General features: G+C 34.9%; 2 protein-coding genes across 2 annotated transcripts in view; both read right to left on the bottom strand.

Moving 5' to 3' along the window:
• Window positions 1–20,640, bottom strand: part of LOC134242131 (uncharacterized) — a 92,430-nt gene that overhangs the window by 36,853 nt on the left and 34,937 nt on the right. The gene's annotated exons all lie outside the window — the stretch shown is intronic.
• On the bottom strand, window positions 1,697–10,114 carry LOC134242119 (uncharacterized). The gene has a single exon (XM_062724152.1). The coding sequence runs from the start codon at window positions 10,112–10,114 to the stop codon at window positions 1,697–1,699; it is 8,418 nt and encodes a 2,805-aa protein (XP_062580136.1).

Here is a 20,640-nt window from a genome sequence, read left to right as displayed (position 1 = left end):
TTCTGAATAACTTTCCAGTGCTAAATCCATTATGACGTCATAATCATTTTCAACTTTCTTTTTCCCGTACTTTACACCTCTAATAGAATTATGTAGAAAATAAAGTATTTTCATAAATTCAATTTGAAATCACATGAAAAGGATTCATGATACCTATTTTAAATTCATCATTTTTTTTTAAAGTAGAGACAAAGAACATACAAATTACCGTTTTCTGAAAATCTGTAGGCTATCTGGAATCTAGATACCCTTTTTTGTCTGATAAGGAAATAAACTCCCATTTTCATGACTGGTTTTCTAGATTTTTCATTGAAAATGAGTTTAAAATATGGTTTTTCATCTTGTTTTCTTCAAATTTTGCCCCAAAACACCTATTTTAACCAAGCTAATGTTATAAAGCATCATTAAAGGAACGAAGGCAATCGGTTGGAAAATCTGTAATCGATAAGGTGGAAACAAAATTTATAAATATGCAATATAAAACAAATTTCTATATTTATGAAATTCGATTTTAAAGAACATGCACAAAGGTTGTAAATATAGCCTTAAACAAATGAAACTATTTAAGCTGTTAAAGAGTATATCACGACTCTCCAAATTTAGACCGTTGATTATGTAATTTCTAAGTTTGTATAGTGTTACATGTATTTATAAAAACACTATGTTGTTACTAGACTTTCCTATTTCGGTTTTATGATAGCAATTGAATATATTTCTGAGCACGGTGAATTGGACAGTACACATATTGTTTGTCATTTTCAGTTACTGAGTATCTATCCAACGAGTTAAATTATTTAATAAACACAGTAAAATAGGGAGTTCAGCTGTTGAGGTTTAGTTTTGATTTTGGTGGAAATGCAGTATGAACTATATGTGGCACCTGTTAAAATTATCAATGATTTCTTAAGCTTGTTTCATGGTTTTCTTTTTTTTTTTCCCCCGTCCATTGAAATTGAATTATGAAAACAATCTTGAATCAAGACAAATTTAATGTTTTTGCCTTTTATTGTCCATTTTTAGTCTCTTTGTTTATACGGATCGAGGTACGTAAAAATTGAAGAAAATGTGTATTTTGTTACGATTAACCGTATAATCGGTCGGAACACCTTGCTGTTAATATTTTATTAGCCTATTAGTAATTCGTTATTTGATTGTCAACCCTAGTTAAGATTGCTTTATTTTTTTTTTTATACTTTTCACTTTTATATGGCATGGAGGAGGCTTATCGTACATGAAATCCTAAAAATCTGCCTCAAATGCAATATTGAAAAGCATTTTCGATCTTTCATAAGAAAAATTCGCTAGTTAAAATCTAAATTCTAAAACTGAAGATTTTTCTTTGAAAATGGCTAATGGTTTTAAACGATATAAGTTTATCGGTTTATCATTTAAAATTCAATATCTATCCATCTTAAGTTCTTTTTATAAGTATTCCTGTCGTAAAATTTTATCCTCCTATACAGAATGCATTTTACTATACTTTCATTTTTTTTCTTTCCACAGAAAAGGATTTTAAATAAAACTTTCAGATTTTGTTCAGTATGTTAAATTGTAAAAGAAATATAAATTTCAAGATACTTTTTACACACATCTAAAAGAATCCCTTATTTATATCTCTGCCTCACTGAAGGTAAATATTGAAAATAAAATTCTACGGCCTTTCAAACTTATCTTTTACTTGTTTCATAGAAAACACCTACTTCCTGGTTAAAAGTTTAAGAACCACAGCATCATGGTAGCTATAATATGTTGGAAGCCTGCACACCTCTATCTGAATGGGTCCAGAGACATATACGTGGTCTAAAATAGTACCCTTTTCTGTTGTACAAAAATTGACAACTTGTCTGAACCCAAGGCTGCTCATGAATGTTTGAATGGGACCTCCAGATTTTGCATCTTCATTAAAATCTCCATGAAAGATCAAATGTTCGTTATTCTTTCTGTAGTATTCAATGATGTTTTGGAGGCGATCAATAAATTGGGGAACACTGAGCGTATTTGGTCGATAAATAGTAATAATTAACACAGCATCTTCAACAAGTCTCACTGCAATGCCTTCAACATTCTTGACGGGAAGAGAACTAACTATCTTCTCAACTTTACTATTTTTGATATATAGCGCTACTCCGCCACCCCTTGCAAGGCGGTGTTTTTGTGTTTGATCATTAGTGTTGTCATATAGATCTTCTCTCGCTTTGTGATGAAAACTGTAGTCTTCAATATCGAAACAAGCAGTAATTTGTTCTGACCGTAACCAAGTTTCTGTCAAGCAGATGATTTCTGCATCTCTAAATCGGATATCACGTTCAAAATCCGGAAAGTGACAATGTAAACTCTGAATGTTGTGCAGAACAACAGTGTTGCACTCTGATGAATTCAAGGGATATGTTTGAAGACGTAACACTGGCATTTCACTTAAGCCTGTTTTCACTCCAGAATCAGCATACATTTTCTTCAGTAATCCGCTTTCGTTCACAGTTTCTATGAATAAACCTTGTTGAGATGTCACTCTTGACAAGGCAACATAGGCTTGTCCTGGTGAAAAGGTACGATCTAAATTTACCACAACTTTTTCCACAGTCATTCCCTGTACTTTATGAGCTGTGCACGCCCATGCTAACCGCAATGGAAACTGGTGCCTCATGACTGTTCTCGATTTCTTTTCGATCATCTCTTCTTGAACTCTTTGAACCAAAACAACATTTCCCCTCTGAGTTTTTCTCCCCGATTGTTTTCCAACATTCTTGTTGTCAAATATCACTCCAATGCCTTTAACATTTGATGTGTTCTCGTCATACTGGAAATGTGCTACATATCCCACAACTCCATTAACAAGTCCATCTTTTACATCACAATTTCTTGTGAGCATTACCCTTGCGTTTACAGCAAGTAGCAAAGTACTTCCAAGACTGTCAGTTTTTGATCCTTTGAGTGGTTTTTCTCTCATTGTAAGTTTTCCAGTTGTTGCATTTTTATGAAAATCCTGCACTTCAATCTCTACAAGATCTTCACAGGTTTTCCTTAGCATTGTTAGATTGTAGGTATTCACTTCTTCATTTGTAGAGAACACATGGAGAACGTCTTCGGGTCCTTCTCTGACACAATCAGCTATGACTACCTGTGTTTCATTCGTTAGCGGCTGATCAGGTTCCCTAATTCGCAAATTATTCAAAGCAGTTGCGAAAGGCACATCTTGACGTTGCCTCATGATTTCACTTAGTTCAATAATTTTGAAGAAATCTCGCCAAAAGTCTACAGGATATGAAGTGTTCTCTTTGTACAATCTCTCATCCTTGCGTTGTTTCACGGGAGGGAGTTGATAAAAGTCACCAACTGCAATGACACTCACACCACCAAATGGCTGTTTACATTTCTTAATTTGTACAAGCCTCTCGTGAATATAAAAAAGAAGTTTTTTGTAGACCATTGAAACTTCATCTATTACAAGAATCTGCAAATCTCTCAGCTGCACTCTTAACTCACTTAGACTTTGTTCTTTCAATGGTTGGTATGGCAATGGCAAATATTTTGTCAAGGCAAATACGTGATGTAAAGTATTTCCGCCTATATTGAATGCCGCTGTTCCCGTGAAAGCTGTTAGTAGAACTGATACACCATCGGGCGAGAATAGGCTTGGTGCAAATAACCGGGATGCCTCATAATGTATTGCTTTGACAACATGACTCTTTCCTGTACCTGCACCTCCTGTTATAAATATGTGCAGTGGATCTAGCTTCTCTCCAGCGATTTTTCCTAAACACCAGTTTCTAACGTGGTAAAAGATGTCCTTCTGCCTTTCATTTAAATTTTGCAAGACCGGTAAGATTTCTTCCCTTGAGTGATTATTCTGCTGAATATGATACAGCACATCGGAATTTGTTTCATTTTGCATGTCGGGAATTTCTGCAGCAACATTTTCAAGTAAGCCATCTGCTTTATTTTTATCGACAACACATTCGTCTCTCATCACTTCTGTTTCTGGACAGAGATTTGCCCATGCGTCTTCAGGTTCACCAATATTTTCGAACGTTTCCATTGCCTCATTTAACACTTCTTCGTTTGCTGCATACCTAGCATGATTTGTGTCCACTACTGATTTGACAGACTGAACACTTTGTTTACCTTTTATTCTTATGTGCCCAGTTCCATAAAATGTTTCGTATAAATCGAACCCTGGTGGTTTCATTTGTGTTTCATTCCAATGGGGTAAGAAAAGCTGGAGTAGCGACTGGTAATATTTCTCAGATGTCTTTTCTGCATTAAATCTTGGATATCTTATCACAGCTGGCATTGTGCGTGTTCTTTTCTGGATATATCCCTTTGAGTTTTGGAGCTCAAACACATTTTTGTTCTCATTTTTCGGAAGCTGAGACTTTGCTAGGACTCTGAATTCAGAACAGAATTCTGCCAAACACGTGTTGTGAAAAAGTGGCATGTCTGGTCGATTTTCGTACCTCTCTATTATATTTGTCATCCAAATTTCATTGTCATCTTCATCCACGTCCTCGTTATTTTCATAACTTTCTCTTTTTTGCCTTTTGAGTTGAGAAAGTGGCTTACTTAAACGTGTAGGGTTTTCTCCAATAGGCACGAAAACGACTTTCCTTGAACATTCTTTCATTTTTAAATTGCAAACACGGTAAACAGCCTCTTGCACACTGACTTCTCTGTGATGTAGATAGGCAGATCCGATTCTCTTTAAAGTTTGATGTGCATCAAGATTTCCCTCTTCTGCTTCCACTTTTGTTTGCTTTATTAGCATACCCATTTCTCTTTCAGACTTAGAGATGTAAGAGATTATATATACAATGCAACTGAAAGGATCTAACACAAACTGAATGTCCATATTAGCATCCCAACATTTCAAGAGGCATGGGTTATACTGATTAATCCAAAGGTCACTGGGATTTCTTTTTAGAATAATGGATTTTTTTTTCGTCAGCATGTTATGTGCTTCTTCATACATTTCCTGAGTCAATGAAATTTTACTGAAAATTTCCTCAGTTGATTTTAACTCATTTGACTCGCTCTGGACTTCATTCCAAACAGCCATTAATATGTCTTTTGCTCGGGATTTGCTTATATTTGATAGCGTTGCCTGTTGAGGAATCTCTGCTTCATCTTCGTCACATGGTGAACTAATAAATGTGCTCTGAGAAGGCGGTCTCGGATAGTTAAATCTACATTCTGTTCCTTTCTTTCTACACGACTTTGAGTGTTTCTTACTGTGTTGTTGTACTGCTAACACTATGCTTCGCAAGACTGGGTCATCATTCTCTGAAGGCACTTCACACGTTACGTGCTTATCGATGAAATCGCAAACAGCTTTCTCTCCATTTTCTTCAAGCCTCGGTGCATTTTCAACCCAGTATAAACAGTGCATGTGGGGCGAGCCTCTCTGTTGGAATTCGACTCTTTGAAAAAAATCAACAACTTTTCCAATAGGATTTGATGGAGAACAAACAACATCTCTATGGAAGACATGGAATCTGTGCTCAAACATCCTTGCAACTGTCACTGGGTTACTCCTTAATGTTTCGTTTTTCTCTGACCAGTCCATCGTATTCGGATTTCTATTATCATTCTGTTGCTTCAGAATTGTTCTAATTGCATCATTCCATCTATGCTCTGCAGCAGAAAAAGAGCAAAACCATGTAGGTATTCCTAACTGACGGAGCATAGCAAAGAGATCCTTCTGTGCAGAAGACCAATATGCTGGTGTTCCACGAATTGGTTGCATGAACCTTAGTGCTTCATCATTCTGCAGCAACGTACGGAGAATATCTGGATCTTGTACCATGTCTGACGTAACCAACTTTCCTGTCCCCATTTTTGAAACAGATTTTCTAATCGAAATTTGAGTTTTTTCTATAACCTGATTTAATTCTGACATAAACTGACTAAAGAAGATGTAATTGCTATCTTTTGCAAATCTATCATCCGCATTCATGAGTCTGTTGTTGAAATATCTAGCTAATGTGATCCTTGTTGCTCTCTCCTCATTCCATGAAAATTTTCCACTTGGGAAATGACAGGGAAATGTTTTTGCTTCATTGCCAGGTTCTTGTAGCATTCGGACTGGGTTTCTTCCTTCGCCGGGTGCAATATTGTAAATATCGTCAAAATAATGGTCAAGAACTTCCTGTGCAATATCCACAGGTTGTAGGCAAGTATCAGTAGCAACATATTGAATTTCATCATTCTCGTCATCTGCTGCCTTTTCTTGATCCTGATCCTCATCTTTGAAGTCGTCATCTGTATCGTCTTTCCTCCAGTTTGTATCTATTTTTACAGTTTTGTACCACTGATTGTTCTTCTTTAAGTAATTAAGGGCTGTAAAAACATGGTTTGGGTTTACAAATTGGTACTCAAAATAACCTCGATAATTTAACTTTCGTTTCAGTTTCACTCTCAATAATAAATCATCGCCATGCTTTAGAGGTAAGCTTGTAGCCTTTTTCAAATCTGATGGCACACATACAACAGGCCCATGTATATTTCTCTGACCACCCTGAGGAAGAGCCATTACCTTCATAAATGGAATGTGTAAGGCAATAAGATGTTGTTCTAAACTGTTTAAGTCTCTAAGTTCTCCTGGAATATCTTCCAAAAACATATTATTGACTGTTGCCTCTGCTGGGATGTTTCCACTCAGAATCTTTCTATGACATGTATAGCAAATCCATAGGGTAGACTTCGAGCAATCTTCTGGGCAGGATTGTGTACATTGATGCAAACAATTTTCTTGAATACACAAGTCTGCAACGTGTGCAGCACATTCACTCTTATGATATATCTGTCTGTCACATTTATGAACCTGATTAACAAATAACAACCGATTGCAACAGCAGCATGTAAAATCGATGCCTTTGAATGTGTTTTCTTTAAATAATGCCAATACCTCTTCTTCTTTTTGCAAATTTGCAAGCCTTGCAGCCCTGTGTAATTTAACTGTCTTTTTCTTCAATTTTTTAGCATCAGAGCTGGAATTGTATGACTTTTTACTGCATGCCTTAGCATTTGATCTAAATGCAACATCTACTGAGTATCTCTTTGCTCTTGATGCTAGAACCCTTTCTCTGAAATTCTTATTTGCTCTATATCTTTTTGTTCCAGCACTATTAACTTTATTTCTGTATTCCTCATTAGAACGGTACCTTTCTAGCGCTCTCTGTTTTACATTTATCTTATGTTGTTCATCATTTCTGTATTTTTCAGAGCTCCTTTTTTTTACTTGTTCTCTGTGTTCTATGTCACTTTTGTATTTTTTCTTACTTTTCCTTTTGACCTCATCCCTGTATGTACTGTCTGTACTGTACTTTTTAACAAACCTCCTTTTCACATCGTCTTTATGTTTATCATCTGTCTTGTATTTCATGATGCTTTTTTTCTTCATATTCTCTCTATGAATATTGTCAGTCTTGTACTTTTGAATACTTCTCATCTTAACGTTCTCTTTATGGACTTGGTTTGTTGCATATTTTTTGACACTTGCCATCTTCTTTTTTTCCTTGTTTTCCACATTCCCTTCGTACATATTCTTACATCTCGATTTAGTTTTGCTTTTGTATATAGTGTCATTCTGATATCTTTCTCTATTTCTTGTTCTGACAAGCGTTTGAAATTCGGTATCCTCTTTGTACTTTTTACATGCTATAGTTAATTTTTTATTTCTGAATTCCAAGTCTTCGCGGTATTTCCTTCTTAATGACTGTCTGCGTGTGCTTTCAGCACTGTCTTTCTTAATCATCTTTGAAGGATTGATTCTTTTAATTTGCATTCGTTCACGGTTTTGTCTTCTCTTCACATATCTCAGGTTATATTGACTGGATTGCAATACAACTGTATTAATCTTTTCCAATTCTCGTCCACAAACATCAAGAGCAACGTTATAATGAGTTTGGTGATTATGACACAGGTAAATGGCACCTAATCTCTTTTCTGTCACACTCACACCGACTCCCTCTGCTGAAAACTTTAACCAACGATTGTTAGAAAATGTGTAAATATCAACACCTAGCAAGTGAGACATGGCTTTAATTTCGATTTCTGTTGCCCATGTTCCATTTTTTTCCATTGAAGACATTAAAACATGATCTTTTACAGATCTTTCTCCACGTCTTAAAAATGACAGGAAATAGTCTTCATTTTCAAGCATATGTTTACATACTGCACTACGTAGGTCATAGTGATAATCCTCTGAATTTGTTAAACTAAAGGACACTGCCCTAAAAAAACAATTACCATCGCCAGAAATTTTGTGCTCATCACAAGGCTTCCCTAATTGTTTTTCAAATGGCTGATTTTCAGGGGGGACTCCATAACACAAGAATGGAATTTTTAATTTTCTACATATTACTTTCTTTGTGTCAGAAATAAGAGGAACAAAATTGAACTGCTCGTCTTCGATTGAGATAAAAACCAAATCATCATTTTCAATTCCTGCATCAAAACTTGTAATATGTGATGGAAACGCATTTCTTGGTGATTCATCAAAAGACAGTTTTTCAGAACTGATGTCTTCTCGCTTTTGATCAAATTGCGATCTGGTCTCTGAAACACATTTCATTTTGCAATAAGCACCAGTCACATTACATTCAACATTTCTTATATACCCCATGGATCTAGCAAGAGCCTGTAGATATGCACATACTCGGTCTAAATTCTCAAACAGAACTCGTGTGCTCTTACCGTTTACACTCAATAATCCTTCAGAAGACCTTGAATGTGAATCAAAAGTAAAGAAACCATCTTCTGTTTTCCCAATCACTAACGTGTTTCCCCCAAAGCAAACAAAGCATCCATCAGTCCCTGTGAGAGCAAGTTGTAATGCTTCTTCCAAACAATATGCTCCAAAGTCAGAATAGTCAAAGCCTTCTTCTGATAAAATGACGCTGGTTAGTGATCTCATCGTTGTAAATTCATATGATCGATCAAAACATTCAAACAGCTCGGGCAATTCTTCTACAAGCAAGTATCTATTTGTTATTGATGAACTTCTTTGCAGGTAACTATACAATTCGTCACCAGTTACCAAAATCTTGTTCATGTCCATTGTTTTCCAATACTCAGCACATTTTGCTTTGTGATAAGCTAACCCAGCTAGACAGTTTGCCACACACTGAGATCCAGCATTAGCTCCAAACATTGGATCGCCTTGATGAAAAGAACCCTGCACATAAATTGGACATCCTAATTTTGTCTCCCCACTTGCCTTTTGCTCCTCATTATCATTATTCATATCAAATAATGTGATCTCTTCACATGAAACATTTTCATTCTCCATTTTCGGTATCTTAAAATCATCTACACATTCATCCTTTTGCCAGTCACACAAGTCATCTAGATTCTTATTCACTCCATTGACATATGTACATTGTTTCTCAAAAAGCTCACTTTCAAGCATTTCAAATATGTTCTGTCTGATCATATTCTTGTCTGTCTCAATTATAATTCTTTGTGTATCATGAGTATTTTCCAATTCCACTTGTTTTTCACATTTCTCCATTACAATTTCATTCTTTTGTCTTTCATACATGACATCTTGCTTCTCTGACTTGAAATTCTCTTTATTTACTGTAAAAATTCCATTTAAGACACGTTCATTTTTCATCTCTTTGATACTGTCTTTATAGCCCTCATCTTTTTTTAGTGTACTGCTGGTCTCCTCCATCCTAGAGGTATCCAGCTGCGTCTGACCTGCTGGGCTAGGCTTAAAGCCATCATCGTGCCCAGGTACCCTCGCTGGAGTACAAACCCACACTGGGGAGTCAGGGGACAGTGCCTTGTCACCGTGATGGACAAACAGACGACTTCCCTGAGGAGATGACAACCTCGGGGCATTTGAGTGCATTTTCACTCGAGGTGAGGCCTGCACCCTGGCCAGGGGTTTTTCCTCAATAGGTGGCAACCCCATAGAGCCTTGCCCCGGAAGATTACCGGGAGGAGCTGACACAGCTCCATCCAGTGTACCACAAGGAACAAAGGAATCTGCCATATGCTCATCTGTGATTACATTCATGGACGACTGATACTTCTGCTGTCTTTTCTGCCTTTTCCGTAATTTGTCTTTCTCTCGACATTCTCGACCAACAATTTTTTTCCTCTTAGGCATCTATAATAAAGTAAGACTGATCCTTATTAACAGTTTCTAACAATAGCTACTCTTCATAACAACAGGCCAATGGGCCACATCACTCACCTGAGCACTGTGGCTAGCATTAAACTTTTATGCATAAATTAGTTTATTATTGAAAACTTTAAATCCACATGTAGTCCCAACCATTCCTTAAAGGTGAGAGGGTATGATTTGCACAAACTTGAATCTACACTACGCGAGAATGCTTCCATATAAATACATGTATGACCAATCAAGGCTTTGCTATTCTTGAGAAGATTCTTAAAGAATTTTCCTATAAATTTGTATATAAAAAATTGGTCGGCCATTTTGGCCCTGTCCTATCCCCAGGGGGTCATGATTTAAACAAATTTGTATTTACACTACCTGAGGATGCTTCCACATAAATATGACTAATCATGGCTTTATTATTTTTGAGAAAAAATTTTTTAATGACTTTTCCTATATATATTTGTATGGAAATTTTGGTCGGCCATTGTGGCCCCGCCCTACCCGGGGGGTCATGATTTGAACAAACTTGTATCTACACTACCTGAGGATGCTTCCATATAAATATGACTAATCATGGCTTTATTATTTTTGAGAAAAAAAATTTTAAAGACTTTTCCTATATATTCCTATGTAAAACTTGGGTCGGCCATTGTGGCCCCGCCCTACCCCCGGGGGGTCATGATTTGATTAAATCTGAATCTACACTACCTGAGGATGCTTCCATATAAAAATGACCATTCATGGCTTTGTCATTCTTGAGAAGAAGATTTTTAAACACTTATCTATACATTTCTATGTAAAACTTTGGTCGGCTATTGTGTCCCTGCCCTACCCCTGGAGGTCACGATTAGAACAAACTTGAATCTACACTACCTGAGGATGCGTCCATATAAATACGATCGATCATGGTTTTGTTATCCTTGAAAAAAAGATTTTTAAAGACTTTTCCTAAATATTTCTATGTAAATGGTTTTGCTATTCTTGATTTTTGAAGAATTTTCTTATAATTATATTTCCTATATATTTCTATGTAAAATTTGGATTTCCCATTGTGGCACCACACTGCCCCCGGGGGTCATGATTTTAACAATTTAATATCTACACTACCCCAGGATGATTCCATATAAGTTTCAGTTTTCCTGGCCCAGTAGTTCTTGAGAAGAAATATTTTTTTTTAAATGCCATTAACTTTTCACTATATCATTATTATCTCCCCTTGGAAGAGAGTGTGGCCTTGAGAAAATGATTTTAAAGAATTTTCCTATATATTTCTATATAAAACTTTGGTTGGCCATTGTGGCCCCGCCCTACCCCCGGGGGTCATGATTTGAACAAACTTGAATCTACACTACCTGAGGATGCTTCCACATGAGTTTCACCTTTCCCATTGGTTCTTGAGAAGAAGGATTTTTTTAATAATGCCATTAATTTTTCACTATTTTATTATTATCTCCCCTTGGAAGAGGGTGTGGCCCTTCATTTGAAGAAATTTGACTGCCCTTCACCTAAGGATACTTTGTGGCAAGTTTGGTTGAAATTTGCCCAGTAGTTCTTGAGAAGAAGATGAAAATGTGAAAAGACGACGGACAAATTTTGATCAGTGGTTGCAGAGAAGAAGCTGAAAATGTTCAAATGTTAACGCACGATGGACGACGCACGACGACGGACGAAAACAGATAGCAATAGGTCTTCTGAGTTTACTCAGGTGACCTAATGAATAATCAAAGGCTTGAAGGGCCACAATGGCGCCGCGCTTTAGATATAGCAGTATTACTGTGAAATTGTTGGATTTCCAAGCATAGCTCTTCACATTCAAAACTTATTAATTTCTCTCTAATTTGACATGTATTATTTTTTGTTATCAAAATTCTTCTTGACCAGTGCTTAATTTTTTTTATTAACTTAAAGGACGGTACGCTTACATTATTTGGGATGTGTAAATGAAAAGTAAAAATACATTTTTTAAAAATTCAGATTCACTTAAATTAAAGGTCACAGTGACCTTGAAATAGGTTGCAAAACACCTTCTACTTAAGATGCATAAACTGGCCAAGTTTGATGATTTTAAGTCTTATAGTTTTCTAGTTATGGGCCGGAAAGGATTTTTCCATATTTGGCTATAACTTCTTAATTAAAGGTTAGAGTGACCTATTTTTGTGCGCGACATACCTTCTACCCAAGATGCATCTGGGAGATGATAAAGTTTGATATTCCTTAGCCTAATAGTATTAAAGTTTTGAACCGTAAATGAAAAAGCTAACAGACAGACGGACATGAAGCCTGTAACATAATATGCCAGTCTTAAGACAGGCATATAAAATCAGTTCAATATCGAGTTTAGATACAAATATGGGAATGGATTTTTTTCATTATTTTGTCTCATTTAATTGGAATTCAGTGTTCTGTATCTGAATGATCTCTTTTCACCAAGATTGTATTTTGTTACATTTATCGGTAACTTTTTTTATTGGCCTGGTAAGATTTATTGATGTGGATGCTAATTGTTTTAAACTGGCTTTGCTGTTTGTTTCAAAAGATAATCACCATGAACCTGTTATCATTGATTTGCGGCAAAGTTAATTATTAGTCAATAGGTATGCAAAAGACTCATGCTTCTTTAAGTACTTGATTTAAATTAATTAATGAAATCAAGTTTAAAACTTTTTTTAGTCATCAAATTAAGTTTTTTACCGTTAAAACAGGTTGAAGGGAATACTTGAAAACAAGTATTATCCGTAAAATTGCATATAATACCCAATATTAGGGTATCCTTAAATCTGTGAAATCAGGTATATTTGCAGCTGACAGTTGTTGCCGAGTTAACTTTCATCTAAATACAAATGTTTATTAAAACATACTAGCCAAGTAAGAATTTGGGCGTCAGTATTAATGCGCACAGGATAATAAATGCCCATTGAGCTTAGTACATTTCATAATCTGCACCCAAAAAGATGTTCATTTAACTTTATATTTTTCATAATGTTGAAAGTTTTTGCATTTTTTTCTTCATGTTCATACCGAACATAACACAAAATTTAAATATCAGAAATTGGGAATTTATAATAATTCCAAATTAACACAACAAACATAATCAATTTGTAAATAAATCAAATTACAGTAAAACACAGTTAAAACAAAGTCACTGGGACCTGTGAAATTAGTTTACTATATCCGTAATTCCTTATATCCATACAAAGAATACTTTAAATTTGTGTATTTGCCTTGGAGATACAAGATAACTTCGCTTTATCTGTAGATTCACACTATCCGTGTCGTACTGAGTTTTACTATATACAGAAACACATTTCACACACAAGATAATGCCATGTGTAAACAAGGGACCGTCTATCGTATCCATTTATGTGTCATTATTCATGTTGTTCATGAACTTTTCGAGTTCAGAGGAGGGGGGGATAGCTGTAACAGTTATAAACAGAGTTTTGAGCTTAATGTCATTGGATGTCACAGTTATACATTTTTAATTGGAGGGAAAATTTATTCATCAAATGAAAATTACATTTCTAAATTTACCCTCTCGGATGAACAGAATTCATCATATCTTCAAAATATTTGTGCTTTGTTTATATACCGGAACAACAAAGGTAAAAATCAACCTGTTATATTCAAACACGATATGATACTGCAAGTATTGAAAAGAACTAAAATTCATGTTTATCTTTTAACACATTTTTTTCATCAAAACCAAAAGTCTCTGTCGAAACTGTAGCTCTACTGGTTTGTACTTTTCAAAAACCAATGCACTATTTTATGTATTTTATGTATCTTTGTGTAGTCTACTTGTGTGCCAAGTTATATTGAAATCTGACCAAAATTGTAGAAGGAGTAGGGTTTAAAGGAATTTCACAAAAAATTCCATTTTTAGTAACCATGGTAACACTGTTCATCCAAATCAACAAGAAATCTGTGAGCTGATGCTCACTAGTAATACCCCCGCTCTGACGTAAATAAGCACTATCTTGTTAATATACACAAGTTCAATCACAGGCTGATGCACAGAAAAATATGAAGTTGACATAAGATTCATATCAAAATTAATCCCACCATATGACATGCCTCCACAAAGAGTGTAATAAAATTTCAAGCATCTGCTATGAATAGCTAATGAGATCACTGCGACGAAGATTTGTTAAGTATGAAACAGACAGACGCACAGACAAACAAGAAGTTGATATCCAATTTGAAAAAAAAATGTATCCCAACATATGGCATACCTGAGAGAAGATTGTATTAAAATTTCAAGAATCTACAATGAGTAGTTGCAGAGAAAACTGCGACGAAAATTACTTATTTGTGAAACGGACAGATGCATAGACAAACAGGAAGTTGACATCGGATTTGAGTGAAAATGTATCCCACCAAATGGTATGCCTTAGAGAAGATTGTGTTAAAATTTCAAGCATCTACTATGAGTAGTTGCTGAGAAAACTGTGACGAAAATTCGTTATGTATGAAACAGACAGACGCACAGACAAACAGGAAGTTGACATCGGATTTAAGCGAAAATGTATCCCATCATATGGCATGCCTCAGAGAAGATTGTGTTAAAATTTCAAGCATCTACGATGAGTAGTTGCTGAGAATACTGCGACAGAAATTTGTTATGTATGAAACAGACAGACGCACAGACAAACAGGAAGTTGACATCAGATTTGAGCGAAAATGTATCCCACCTTATGGCATGCCTCAGAGAAGATAGTGTTTAAATTTCAAGCATCTACGATGAGTAGTTGCTGAGAAAACAGCGACGAAAATTTGTTACGGACGGACACACAGCTACACGGACACACAGACGGACAGACACACAGGGGTAAAACAGTATACCCCCCTCTCCTTCGGAGCGGGGGTATAAAAACCGATGCATTATTGGATATGTGATGCTTTTGGATACCTGGATTACTTGTTTTTAGCATTAGTAGTTTAGGGGTTATATTTAAGTTTAAAAATATGCAAACAAAAAGTGACTTCTTGAATGAAATAATAAAACAAAAAAAAGTTAGACCAGTTTTTGTTAACATGATATCATTGCGAAATATTTAATGTTTCCCAGGTTTTTTCACGATTTTCAGAATGGGTGCCATTATGAAAACTGGAAATCTTTCCGTCTCCAATTTGAGCATATTTCGGATACTTGCAAATAGAATTAGATGCCAAATTAACAATTTATCACAGTGCTCCAAGTTGCGACTAAAACGGTCGCATTTGTGACCCAAAAGTTGGTTTTGCGACTAGAAATTAAAACTAAGTCGCATTTTTGCGACTGAGAAAATTTGGGCTGGCAACGTCCATCTTTTTATGATCCGGATCGAGATTTACGTTTTCAAGATTCTCTATCAAGACAACGTTTGAAGATAAATACTTTAACACACTTGACAAAGCGTCGTATGGAATTAGATCACGTAATGTAATGACAGCATGCTGTAATAGTTAAGTTAGATAGAACCAGAAACGTATATATATAATGTTTCTGAGAGAATGGCCAAATATTGTAAACTTTCTTGAGTTTCTCTGAATTTGTTATTAGAGCATTTGGTCAATGGCTTGCATATCACAATTAAGTGTTTTGGCGGCACTGATAACGACTGAGTTTAGGTTTAGATAGATACGTAGTAGTAAGTAAACAGGTAGGCCTAAACATGATAAACAATTGGCAAAGCCCTGTCTTAACAATTGTCAAAGTTTTATTATATTTTGATGAAACTCTTCTGTGTACATGTTCTTCTGTGTACATGTACTATACAAAGGGTGGTTGTATTAAATAAAAAAATATCCTTCAACTAGCAAAAGATTTCTAGTCACAGTAATTAATAATAATCTTTGATTTAAATAAAAACATTACACATGTGGAAGTTAGTTCATTGTTTTAATAGTGTTATTTACATGTTTTAATCATGGCGAGTGAAAAATTTGTTTATGGCGATCAAAAAAAATTTTAGGTCGCCATTTACCGACATAAAAGTAAGTGCGACTTGGAGCACTGTATCAATAACACTAAGACACCAATATCGATGAAAAGAAAATATCATTCTACATTACAATGAAGATCTTGCAAGATTTCCAAATGCAGGGAATGAAAACATACCTAATGACAGTATCATAAAATATTTTCACCAGACTGTACATTTATTAACTAGCAAATTAAAACGATGTCAGTGAGTACTAAGGGTATTGTTCCAATAATAGATGTGATTTCAGCATTAAATTCATTTCACATGTATGCCTATGGAACATAATAACCCGAGAATGCAGCCTCCAAGTGGAGTTGCTGATTTCCTAGTTTTCAAGATGGTGTTGGTGCTGCTCACATTTTCCTGACATGTAAAATATCGAAATCATGAAAACCCTGGAAAACATCAGATACTTGGGACTAACATGATATCTATTGAATGATTGGTTATTTAATATTATTCAGTTCAGCATTAGGTACTGCATACTAATGCAGGCCTCAACGCACGTTGGTGGACAGTTACACAAACAATAGAAATTATACTTCTTTTCCTTTAATGCTTAAAACTAAAAAGCAGCAATGTTTATACCAGTCGTATATGCCGCATTTCTTGCCTGCGAGGCGCAAAAGGTTAGAGCGTCTGCTCTTGAGTCACAGAATTAGGAGTTGTTCCATTAATATGTCAAGGTTTTGAATCCCATTGTGGGATATGGAGACCAGTTCTTGGGATCTATCTTCGGATTGCTTGTTAAATAAAATAAATAATAGTAGACATGTAACCAGGGTTATGTACTAATATCAATGTACTTACAATTCTCTCTTTTTTTTTAAATAAAAAATGCAAAATGAAAAAAAATGCATTGAAATACCAAAATTAAGCTACATTAAGTAGCTAAGGAAAGCTACAGTAGGCAATTTGGATCGGTAATTCCAGCTCCCAAGCTATAGGCCTAGGTCCTGGGATGCGTTCAACAGCGTAGCTGCTAAATAGCCGCTACGTAAAGCTATGCTCTTGAACAGACAGCTAACTAACCGCTACTTATGGAGAGCTAGCATAAATATTTAATGCTACGTCCCAAAGCCAAGATAGTTTCCTTGGTTACAAATCTGCAGCATTCAAGACTTCAACAAAAAGGAGGGTTATTTCCTATATGTAAGTGAATTAAATGTAAATTTAAATACATATCTTCGCCTAAAATAAACTTTATTTGATCCAGTATTTGAAAGATTTTACATATATAAATTTATTCAAAATCTAACATTTAGCAGCTAAGTTAGCTGTCCGTTCAATAGAGATAGATATCTACTACTTAGCTGCTAGGTTAGTCGATGCGCTGTTGAACGCACCGTTGCACAGGACCTGTAACGAGCACATTTCATGTGGGATTTATTTATCCCTCTTAAGCGAAAGGCATGAATTTTTGTGGTTACGAAAACAAAGCACGGTAACTGCATAAACATATTTATTCAATCACAACCTAATTCGCTTTTAAAGAAATCACGTTTTAAATAAAGAACAGTATTCCTGCTGGCATCCACACACTAAGGTAGCCACAAAATGGCGCGAATGAAAAAACCCAATCGTTAAAATACGGGAATAAATTACACAGTTATACTTACAGTGACTGTTGTCCGTCTTGTCACAATCAGCTACGCAATTTCTAGGTGATGATGTGAATGAGAGCAATATTTAGAATAGATGAACGTCTGTAACTGAACAACAACTCTGCTATGAAAGCCTATTTATTTCCGTGCCAAGTCGCCCAATGTTATGAAAACAGTGTGACGGAGTTCGGTAAAATGGGGAAGCAAACCCGGGCCGGGGTAATTTATAAACCAGGACTGACAGCAATTTTCAATTTCCAGTATTTATAGCGAATACAAATAAACTTAAAATAACAAAATCTGAAAATTTCACCTCCATTTATAAAGTATTAAGAGATAAATTTGAGGAATCACTGCAAGCCCTAGTTTCTAATTTGCTCCGGCCCGGGATTGCCTACCCATTTTTACAACAATCTGATTAAACTGGTTCGCTAAAGAAAAACAACAAGACTAAAAAGTAAAAACATGCGATTTTTCATTATAAATTTATTGGACGTATTCTGATCTCAATAGATTTCACTTGACATTTTAAACAACTATGCTTTTTTGATGTATTACAAATTTTCAATACTTTTAATTTAAAGATATCAGAGAGAAACTCCTGATCCCTTTAGATCCTTTATTTTAGGGACCAGCCCTTTTTTAGAGATATCATTTGAAAGATCTTGAAATTTTGCACATCTTTTGTTCTATATGTTTTCATAAAATATTTCTAGGTAAACAGATATCGTAAAAAAGGTGTTAAAAATTTTGAAATTCGCATTTGGACTTTTTTAGGCCATGACGAACGCCGACGCGCGGCACTTCCGATAAAAATGAAATACCTTACGCATATCTATAGACTTAGAACTATCATTCCTGAAAGTTTCATGGTTCTATCTAGAGCCATTTGTTAGAAAGTCTGCAGACAACCTGACCCTTCAAAAATCATAAAATCGACAATATCTCCGAACCGGAAGTGACGTCATCAAATAAAAAAATTATGTATCAGGTTCGAGTAATGTTACATAAGTCCTGAAAGTTTCATTGAAATCCATCGAGCCGTTTTCGAGAAATCGCGTGCACAAAATCGGTAAGAAAAAAAAAGAATAATAATATAGAAGAAAAAAAGTGAAAAAGAAACCGAAGAATAACAAGAAGGTCTTCCGCTGAAGACGGAAGACCTTAATAATAATAATAAGAAACAGAGTAAAAACAATATGTTCCCCAACTTCGTTTGGGGAACATAATAAACACCAAATCACCTCCCTCATCATTTTTTGAGGTTTTGTACAATGTAAAAAGCTGCCTCATCATGTTTTGGGGGCAATAAAAAAGAAAAAAAAATGCCTCCCTCCCTCATCATATTTCTTGACAAAAGGCCTGAGAACCAAGTAATTAACTTTGCATGGCCTAATGATATAGATTTATTTTTCTATACAGCAATATAATACACTAAAAAACATTAATTTCAGCCTTTTTTAAAAAAATAATTATTTAATGAAAGTATAAAAGCAAACAACATACTGTCATACACCAACCTGAAACCCAACACAGCTGTAACATCTATGTAACATCCAAGTAACTAATACATGCAACTGCAAAATCAACATTGCAAACAAATGAGCTTGTCATAATTGGTCTTATCCTACACTATAAAATACATTTTATAGTGTATTTTTAGTGTTATAGTTTTTAAAAGACAGACTGAACAAATGCAACTCGAGACGTGGGTTAGATGGATTTCATCTATTTACTGTATTTAAATTTCACTGGATGAAAAGTCTAGTTTCCGCAAAACTGAAACTATGCGGAAACCTTGCTGAAACTTGGCGTTGAAGTTTCCTGTATGGTTTCCGCAATGCGGAAACTATATAATAGTTTCAGCAAGTATCAGTAGGGTTTCCGTATACTGAAACCATTAGGTTTGTTTCCTAATAGTTTCCGCAAAACGAAAACCAATGTAAAATTTAATGAAAGATCAATTTAACGATACGTTTTAGTTTCAGTAGGTTTCAGTTTCCGGAAACTATTAATTTTTCGATTCCATATGGTTTCCGCATGCTGAAACCGTACTGAAACTTTTTCTATTTTTTTTTTCAAAAGGGTAGAAAAATCAACTCATATGCATATGATCTTTTTACTATTGATTTCAATTCGATATGGTTTCCGCATGCTGAAACCGAACTGAAACTTTTTCTCTATAATTTTTTTTCAAAAGGGTAGAAAAATCAACTCATATCATCCTTATATTTATTTACACATTTAAAAAAAATGGTTTTATTTTTAAATATCAAATAGTTCATATTCAGATTTTGAGATGTGCCTGCTCTTTGTAAACTTACACATACCGATTTTGATATCAATGATAAGCATAATTATTATACAAAATCCTTGCTTCATATTAAATGTATAAAAATTGTTTATTTCATATTGTGTCGGAATTCAAAAATATTATTTTTAAACAAAATCGATTCCTCTCACAAGGATTTTCTACATTACCCAACTCAATACTCCCCCTCGGGAATTGATTATTTTGAAAACATACATCATTTTCACAAAACTACGATTACGTTTAATGTAAAGTTGTTTAAAAAGAAAATTAGTGTCTTCATGGTGCATGAAATACAGATAATTACGAGAGTGAACATAATCTGAGATAGAAAGGTTTGCATTTATATTCTTTATACATGTCTCTGTATATCTATTCCTTAATGGATATCATTTCAATAATTTCAATTTGTTAACAATACATATTGACTAGGAAGCCTTTTTTACTATTCATATACATATAGTTCAATAGTTACATGTACTAGTTATTTTTATAATAACATTGATTTAATATCTACATATATGTATTTTCATTTCCGTCTTCGTGAAAACATTTTATTTGTAAGCCGCGGTTTTACAGCATTAAAAATATTACAAGAAAACATGTCCTGAAAATTTGATGTCATGGTTC

The sequence above is a fragment of the Saccostrea cucullata genome, unplaced genomic scaffold (assembly GCF_032062105.1).
Source record: "Saccostrea cucullata isolate Sc308-1 unplaced genomic scaffold, CSIRO_AGI_Scuc_v1 ctg269, whole genome shotgun sequence".
NCBI classification, from domain to species: domain Eukaryota; kingdom Metazoa; phylum Mollusca; class Bivalvia; order Ostreida; family Ostreidae; genus Saccostrea; species Saccostrea cuccullata.
The sequence above is the reverse complement of the archived record's forward strand: the minus strand, read 5'-3'. Positions and strand labels throughout refer to the sequence as shown.

Coding starts and splice junctions, on each gene's coding strand:
- LOC134242119 (XM_062724152.1), bottom strand. CDS start 10,114: ATGCCTAAGAGGAAAAAAATTGTTGGTCGAGAATGTCGAGAGAAAGAC.